The 10,000-nt window shown below is 35.6% G+C and overlaps 1 protein-coding gene across 1 annotated transcript in view; it reads right to left on the bottom strand.

Moving 5' to 3' along the window:
- Positions 1-10,000, bottom strand: part of LOC122809028 (vascular cell adhesion protein 1-like) — a gene marked incomplete at its 5' end in the record, with an annotated part of 36,094 nt that overhangs the window by 11,570 nt on the left and 14,524 nt on the right. The window contains 7 exon segments of the mRNA XM_044080230.1: positions 1-23; positions 707-763; positions 2,811-2,867; positions 3,691-3,747; positions 6,453-6,509; positions 9,114-9,170; positions 9,859-9,915. The exon segment at positions 1-23 is cut by the window's left edge and continues 34 nt beyond it. Coding sequence (XP_043936165.1) covers positions 1-23; positions 707-763; positions 2,811-2,867; positions 3,691-3,747; positions 6,453-6,509; positions 9,114-9,170; positions 9,859-9,915 — 365 coding nt within the window.

Below are 10,000 nucleotides of genomic sequence, written 5' to 3' on the forward strand. Positions count from 1 at the left end.
CACTGTGGTTCTTCCTGAATAAACTACATTCAAATAAAAAAATCAGAATAGAAAATTAACCATCACGTTTATCTCAGTATTATTAATTACTACTTGCCCGTCATTACTGTAGCTTTCATAGTGTTCACATTCCCAAAGCTTTTGTTAAAAGCCTAATACACTTCATCAGAAAAACATCATGCATATGGCATTTAAGTTTGAAGGTTCTTCTTTTAGTTGAAAAAAGAGATGCTGGGAGAAACCTGTTCCATTCTTAACCAAATAAATAGAATTTCCTGAAATGGGGCCATTACTGTGATGTATCATAGAAGTAATATCCTTCAGTTTGTCTAAGAGAATTAAAAAAAAATCACACTACTAAGACAAATCTTTCATATGAAGTAAACACAGATGAAATATATATAAGCACACTCATGTACTTTAGTTTCAAAAGTACCAGTTAAGGTAAAATTGTTAGCATTAGGTTGACAAAAATCATCCATTTTGGTTTCTTTGGTAAGTGTTTTCCTTTTTACCTCTTTAATGATTTACCCTCCAATAGCACATATATTCTGATGAAGTGTAATAACTCAGTCATGTTTCTTCTGTAGCACATTCCTGTTTAAATGTCCTTTAGCCTTGGCACCATAGTTAGCAACTTTATATCTGTAGTTACACAAACACACAAATTATTTATATCCCATTTAAATAGCTTTTGTGATATTACCTGGAATGGTGCTACCATCATACGGACTTGTAGGCACTTTAGTAGCTCCTGAAGAAGCTATAGTCAAATAAAGAAAAATAAAACAGAATAAGAAATCACCCAAGTGAATTTCTCCATTATTAAAACTTACATTATAAATCAACAAACTTTGTGCGTGTGTGTGTGTGTGTGTGTGTGTGTGTGTGTGTGTGTGTGTGTGTGTGTTTGTGTGTGTGTGTGGTGTGTGTCTGTGCATGTGTGAGTGTGTGTATGTGAAAGTGTGTGTGTGTGTGTGTGTGTGTGTGTGTGTGTGTGTGTGTGTGTGTGTGTGTGTGTGCTGTATTTACTAGCAGTACACATAGAGTGTTGACATTTTTTGAATGATACAGTCGATGCTGCAGGGCATAGGGAGTGAACAGTGAACAACAACAGTCTTTTTCTGTTGACTGCCTGTATTAATACAAAATAGAAATCTTGGAGGGAAGCATATCAGTCTTTGAATTCCCATTAAATATGTTAAACAAAGTGCATAAAGGCAGCTGCTATACTTAATTAGTAGAAGAAAACATACACTATCTTCCGTCTAGCATTTTCAGTGCACAACATGTTTCTCACAATTGACATAATTGCCTTACTTCTACAACTTTAAACTATTAATTAAAATTGATTCAGAATGCAATGTATTACCATCAATGAAATTCAAGAGAAATTAGTTATTTCAGAAGTATACAAATGCATAATTAAAAATACTCCACAACAAGTTAAGCCAAACAATTTTTCTAAACATAAATCATGTGCAACTATAATTTATTTTGGTGCAATGTATGTTACTTAACTCCACGATCAAGTATACAGTATATAATGTATTACATTAATAACAACGTTACATGGAATAAATTAATCAATAGAATAACCTGTAAACTACAGTGACATAGATGGATTTTATTGTGTATTTCCCATGTTATTCATGCGATGGAAACTATACAATGTAATCCTTCACCTAGCACATACATACCACTAAATCAAAATGAATGGTTATTAAATCAGGAATACAGCTTAGCAAGCCGACTCAAAGTAGAAAACAATGGAAATGATTTTATATATATATATATATATATATATATATATATATATATGTATATATATATATATATATATATATATATATATATATATATATATATATATAAAATTGTTACATAGAATAATACCTAAAATATGTAAACCAAATATTGAGGAGAGATGACATTTTTTCTTGACAAGTTTGTTAGTTTCCTCCCTTTACATCAGGCAGAAACCCCACATCCCCATGAGTAAATTAATGGGTGGATGAATACTGCGGTCTCGAGTGTTATTTGCCCAAAGTTCAATCCGCCAATGATTGGAACTCTTTAATAGAAAATGACTGTGGATGTGTTGTGCTGCAATGATATCAGTTTTGGGGGTTATTTCCCCCCTTCTTTGAAATGATGCAGTTGTGAAGTTGGTATACATAAGTTCGGGAGGGAGGTGCAGAGGGCCATTTTTTTCAGGGAATATAGTTTTACGAGTCCAATCTTTGGCAAACTGAAATCCATCCACTCATACTAGATGAACAAATTAATGCATAACCAAACCCACATTGTGTATTACTATAACATGCATTAAATCATTTTAGATTTTCATAAGAGCATTCAAAAAAATCACAAATAAGCCAGTATAAAATCTTTCATAATATTTTTTTGCACATTTCAGAACATTGAACAAACACACACACACACACACACACACACACACACACACACACACACACACACACACACGCACACACACACACAAATACATTTTGGCTTCATTGCACTGGTAAGTTAAAATTCATGGTATCAAGTCAGGAAAATCTTCTATTTCAGTTTTTACATTAACCTTACCCCTCTAAATCTACCTCCCCAAATGATTTAACCTCCCCATCAGCACATATAAGTACAGATGAAATACAATAAAAGATACACGTTTCTGCTCTAACATACACCTATCCAACTACCCAAACCTTCAGGCATGGTACCATATTCAGCACATTTATTGTTACACATACACAAATATACCAAGAAATTCTTTATTTCCCATTTAGAAGCTCTTGTGTTATTACCTGGAACGGTGGTACTTTTGTAAGTTGATGTATGCATTACGGTACTTCCTGAAGAAACTATTTTCAAAAAACAAATAAACAAATAAATAGGAAATCATCAACTGTATTTCTCAGTTGTTGTTTGCAATTTATACATCATTAATACAGCTGTCTTATTATCCACATTCCTAAACTTTAATTGTAAATGAAATAACCTTTACTAAACAAAAATAATAATGAACTTGATGCTGAAGTCTGAAAACACTTTTGTTAGTTAGGTAATGAGGTACTGAGAGACACTTGCTGTTAACCAAAGCATATGGAATTTCCTAAAATGGAGTCATATGTGAAATGCTTCAGCTTTCCTTGGGAATAGCTTCGTCAGCAGATCAGATGGAGACATTTGAAATATTTAGTCTGTCGTGTTGAAGTAATCTAATAAAAGTGAACAGTTCTATGGGTAAGTCTGCATGTATATATGTGTATATGTGTATCTGTATACACACATACACACACACACACACACACACACACACACACACACTCTATGCAACTCATGTAATGAGACCACCTAAGCAGAGACAATCAGAAATCACAAACACACAGACACACGTGCACGAAAGTTTTGTTTGCAGTGCACCACTTAAGATAAAATTCATAACATCAGACCAAGAAAAAAAATTAGTTTTAGTTTTTAAATTGATATCAGTCCTCTTTTCCCACCTCCTAAAGTGCTTTATCTATAAATAGCATACACTGACACAAATGTTTCTTTAATAGCACATTCTTGTCCAACTACCCCATCCCCCAGGCTTGTCACAATATTCAACCTGTTATCACTTTACATACATAAATATACCAACAATTTTACAGCAAGTTTTTCAATCATGTGGGTTATTACCTGAAAATGTGTTACTTTTCTTTGGAGATACAGGCACTGTGGTACTTTCTGATGAAGCTATATTCAAATAAAAAAAAAAACAGAATAAAAGATCAACTACGTATATTTGTCTATTATTAATTACTGCATTGACATCATTACTAGGGTGTCTTATGGCTAAATTCCAAAAGATTTGTTCTTGGTGTAAATAACTGATACCAGTGTAAGGCCTATCTATAAAGCAGGGTTACACTGGCTAGTTTCCAAAAGATTTGGTCTCTGTGTAAGTGATGTACACCAGTGCATACACCTAAGTAAGTCCCTTACACTGACAGCAAGTCTTTTACAATCAGGCCTTGGTATTCACATTCACACACATTTGACTGAAAATCAAATGACTTAACAAAAAGAATGTGATAATGAACGTAGGTTTGAAAGCACATCTGCTAGTTTAGTTATTAAATGCTTTAAGAGTACTGGTGCATTGTTACCCAAAGGATATGGAATTTCCAGAAACATAACCATGTTTGTGATGTATTACAGAAGTAATATGTTTTAGGTTTTGTTTCTGTTAGTGCCTGTAGCAGATCAGATGCAGAAATATTAAATATCTGAATGTGAGATAATTCAAGACATTGAAGGACTCCACCAAAAATCATGGAAAATGTGTGTGTGTGTGTGTGTGTGTGTGTGTGCGTGTGTGCGTGTGTGTGTGTGTGTGTGTGTGTGTATTAATGTGCATGTGAATGTGTGTGTTTGAATGTGTAAGCATGTATGCATGTATATACAAAAACCCATACAGATGTACACATATATTACATGCATAATATATATTACACACACATACAGATATATTTTTATGGTTCTGCACCATTGTTTAGTCCTTGTTATCTAAACTGACACTTGTCAGTCTATGTATCCATCTATCAAACTATCTGTTTACCTACCTATCCACCTATCTACCTATCTAACAAATAAAAAATAATATATCACAGCTTACCAATCTTGTTAAAAATAAAGTTTGGTAACTATAACTGAATGGTCTACAATGCACATTATTTGGCTTCACCCCCAAGTATATTATGGACTGAACTTAACTGTATAGAAGATTCGGTATAATGTAATACACCAGGGAGATAGTTATGGAAAATATCCAGTTAGTAGAATACCTTGAAACCAGAGATGACTTAGGAGGTTAATACTGCATAACTCCCACATTAGATACAGGATAGAGACTGTATGATCTAATTAGTCACCCTTCCAATATGAAAGTTTACAGGTCAGGAGTGTAGCCTAACAAACAAAAGCAAAATCAGGTAAACCAGAAAAGACATAAAAATATAATTGCTTTCATGGAATAATAGCTATAGTACCTTTCACAGCTGTCGGTTATACATGACATTTTCTATTGACACGGTATGCTTATTTCATGAACTTCAAATCAGGAACACCTACCCTGTAGGAGAAGGCTAATGCCTGGAGTATGGCTCATATGTCCTGAGTTTTATTAATGGCTCAGGTGTCTGACTGTTCCAGTAAGGAGGATGGCCGTGCCTATCCTGAAGGGGAGGGATTTTGTTGGACAACTATTTGCTAGACCTCTGTTGGAAGCTGGAACTCAGAGAGATGACTTCAGGTCTGTAGGGCAGGAGGACAGGAGAAGGCTTGGTCACCCTATGGGCCCATGGACATGACACATGCTCAAGCTACATCTCACTGTCCCCAACCTTGATGGTGGACTCGGCACAAAGTAGGTGACACTGAGAGCCTAAGAAAAATAACAACAGTCACAATATGATGGTTCCTGTCTGACCTGTCTTTCTACAATTGCACAACAAATCTATAACTCCTGTTTGTCCTCTCTGTATCAAGACAGGACAATATGCTGCCTTACTCTCCTGGCAGTTAGTCCTCCCAGTTGGAAACACACTAGAGAATTTATCGAAGGGACTTGTGGGGGTCAGCACTAGAGGGGCTAGACAGAGCCTGATGACTGCAGTATTGGCCAAAAAATTAAAAAAAAAAATTTCACATCTGGAGTAAACTGTACTTCCTCTTGGGTAAGCTCATATAAAACTCACACCCATTTTGTGTACCATTGCTTGAATATACATTGAAAATAATAACACACAACAAAACAACTGCAAAGCCTAATGTAAGTAGTAAATGCAAATTTCAGAACATGAAACAGACACACACACACACACACACACACACACACACACAGAATCATCCAGAAATAAGTCCCTAGACACTTGCTCATACTCATGGTAATGTTCACCACATACAAACATGCATACTCCAACACATAAACACACACATATGCACACACACACACACACACACACACACACACACACACACACACACACACACACACACACACACACACACACACACACACACACACACACACACACACACACTCTATGCAACTCATGTAATGAGACCACCTAAGCAGAGACAATCAGAAATCACAAACACACAGACACACGTGCACGAAAGTTTTGTTTGCAGTGCACCACTTAAGATAAAATTCATAACATCAGACCAAGAAAAAAAATTAGTTTTAGCTTTTAAATTGATATCAGTCCTCTTTTCCCACCTCCTAAAGTGCTTTATCTATAAATAGCATACACTGACACAAATGTTTCTTTAATAGCACATTCTTGTCCAACTACCCCATCACCCAGGCTTGTCACAATATTCAACCTGTTATCACTTTACATACATAAATATACCAACAATTTTACAGCAAGTTTTTCAATCATGTGGGTTATTACCTGAAAATGTGTTACTTTTCTTTGGAGATACAGGCACTGTGGTACTTTCTGATGAAGCTATATTCAAATAAAAAAAAAAACAGAATAAAAGATCAACTACGTATATTTGTCTATTATTAATTACTGCATTGACATCATTACTAGGGTGTCTTATGGCTAAATTCCAAAAGATTTGTTCTTGGTGTAAATAACTGATACCAGTGTAAGGCCTATCTATAAAGCAGGGTTACACTGGCTAGTTTCAAAAAGATTTGGTCTCTGTGTAAGTGATGTACACCAGTGCATACACCTAAGTAAGTCCCTTACACTGACAGCAAGTCTTTTACAATCAGGCCTTGGTATTCACATTCACACACATTTGACTGAAAATCAAATGACTTAACAAAAAGAATGTGATAATGAACGTAGGTTTGAAAGCACATCTGCTAGTTTAGTTATTAAATGCTTTAAGAGTACTGGTGCATTGTTACCCAAAGGATATGGAATTTCCAGAAACATAACCATGTTTGTGATGTATTACAGAAGTAATATGTTTTAGATTTTGTTTCTGTTAGTGCCTGTAGCAGATCAGATGCAGAAATATTAAATATCTGAATGTGAGATAATTCAAGACATTGAAGGACTCCACCAAAAATCATGGAAAATGTGTGTGTGTGTGTGTGTGTGTGTGTGTGTGTGTGTGTGTGTGTGTGTGTGTGTGTGTGTGTGTGTGTGTGTGTGTGTGTGTGTGTGTGTGTGTGTGTGTGTGTGTGTGTGTGTGTGTGTGTGCATGTGAATGTGTGTGTTTGAATGTGTAAGTATGTATGCATGTATATACAAAAACCCATACAGATGTACACATATATTACATGCATAATATATATTACACACACATACAGATATATTTTATGGTTCTGCACCATTGGTTAGTCCTTGTTATCTAAACTGACACTTGTCAGTCTATGTATCCATCTATCAAACTATCTGCTTACCTACCTATCCACCTATCTACCTATCTAACAAATAAAAATAATATATCACAGCTTACCAATCTTGTTAAAAATAAAGTTTGGCAACTATAACTGAATGGTCTACAATGCACATTATTTGGCTTCACCCCAAGTATATTATGGACTGAACTTAACTGTATAGAAGATTCGGTTTAATGTAATACACCAGGGAGATAGTTAAGGAAAATATCCAGTTAGTAGAATACCTTGAAACCAGAGATGACTTAGGAGGTTAATACTGCATAACTCCCACATTAGATACAGGATAGAGACTGTATAATCTAATTAGTCACCCTTCCAATATGAAAGTTTACAGGTCAGGAGTGTAGCCTAACAAACAAAAGCAAAATCAGGTAAACCAGAAAAGACATAAAAATATAATTGCTTTCATGGAATAATAGCTATAGCACCTTTCACAGCTGTCGGTTATACATGACATTTTCTATTGACACGGTATGCTTATTTCATGAACTTCAAATCAGGAACACCTACCCTGTAGGAGAAGGCTAATGCCTGGAGTATGGCTCATATGTCCTGAGTTTTATTAATGGCTCAGGTGTCTGACTGTTCCAGTAAGGAGGATGGTCGTGCCTATCCTGAAGGGGAGGGATTTTGTTGGACAACTATTTGCTAGACCTCTGTTGGAAGCTGGAACTCAGAGAGATGACTTCAGGTCTGTAGGGCAGGAGGACAGGAGAAGGCTTGGTCACCCTATGGGCCCATGGACATGACACATGCTCAAGCTACATCTCACTGTCCCCAACCTTGATGGTGGACTCGGCACAAAGTAGGTGACACTGAGAGCCTAAGAAAAATAACGACAGTCACAATATGATGGTTCCTGTCTGACCTGTCTTTCTACAATTGCACAACAAATCTATAACTCCTGTTTGTCCTCTCTGTATCAAGACAGGACAATATGCTGCCTTACTCTCCTGGCAGTTAGTCCTCCCAGTTGGAAACACACTAGAGAATTTATCGAAGGGGACTTGTGGGGGTCAGCACTAGAGGGGCTAGACAGAGCCTGATGACTGCAGTATTGGCCAAAAAATTAAAAAAAAAAATTTCACATCTGGAGTAAACTGTACTTCCTCTTGGGTAAGCTCATATAAAACTCACACCCATTTTGTGTACCATTGCTTGAATATACATTGAAAATAATAACACACAACAAAACAACTGCAAAGCCTAATGTAAGTAGTAAATGCAAATTTCAGAACATGAAACAGACACACACACACACACACACACACACACACACACACACACACACACACACACACACACACACACACGCACGGACACACACACACACACACACACACACACACACACACACACACACACACACACACACACACACACACACGTATGCACTCATATATTTTGGCTTAAATGCATGAGTTAAGGTAAAATTCATAGCATCTTGTCTGTTTGGTTTCTCCATTAACACCACTCATCTTTTCCCATCTCCCCAATGGATTTCCTCTCTAAAAGCACATGTATTTAAAAATAAAGTATTATAGCACAGTAATGTTTCTGCAATGACATTTCTGTCCATCTGCCACATCCATTAGGCTAGATGCCATATTCAGCACACTTATCAGTATGCAAACAATGATTTACCAACAACATTTTTTACAGTACATTTTGCAAGCAGTTATATTATTACCTGGAATGGTGCTAATTTCGGATAGAGTCGTAGACACTGTGGTTCTTCCTGAATAAACTATATTCAAATAAAAAAATCAGAATAGAAAATTAACCATCACGTTTATCTCAGTATTATTAATTACTACTTGCCCGTCATTACTGTAGCTTTCATAGTGTTCACATTCCCAAAGCTTTTGTTAAAAGCCTAATACACTTCATCAGAAAAACATCATGCATATGGCATTTAAGTTTGAAGGTTCTTCTTTTAGTTGAAAAAAAGAGATGCTGGGAGAAACCTGTTCCATTCTTAACCAAATAAATAGAATTTCCTGAAATGGGGCCATTACTGTGATGTATCATAGAAGTAATATCCTTCAGTTTGTCTAAGAGAATTAAAAAAAAATCACACTACTAAGACAAATCTTTCATATGAAGTAAACACAGATGAAATATATATAAAGACACACTCATGTACTTTAGTTTCAAAAGTACCAGTTAAGGTAAAATTGTTAGCATTAGGTTGACAAAAATCATCCATTTTGGTTTCTTTGGTAAGTGTTTTCCTTTTTTTACCTCTTTAATGATTTACCCTCCAATAGCACATATATTCTGATGAAGTGTAATAACTCAGTCATGTTTCTTCTGTAGCACATTCCTGTTTAAATGTCCTTTAGCCTTGGCACCATAGTTAGCAACTTTATATCTGTAGTTACACAAACACACAAATTATTTATATCCCATTTAAATAGCTTTTGTGATATTACCTGGAATGGTGCTACCATCATACGGACTTGTAGGCACTTTAGTAGCTCCTGAAGAAGCTATAGTCAAATAAAGAAAAATAAAACAGAATAAGAAATCACCCAAGTGAATTTCTCCATTATTAAAACTTACATTATAAATCAA

This window comes from Protopterus annectens, chromosome 8.part0 (assembly GCF_019279795.1).
Source record: "Protopterus annectens isolate FY-2018-M chromosome 8.part0, PAN1.0, whole genome shotgun sequence".
Classification (NCBI taxonomy): domain Eukaryota; kingdom Metazoa; phylum Chordata; order Ceratodontiformes; family Protopteridae; genus Protopterus; species Protopterus annectens.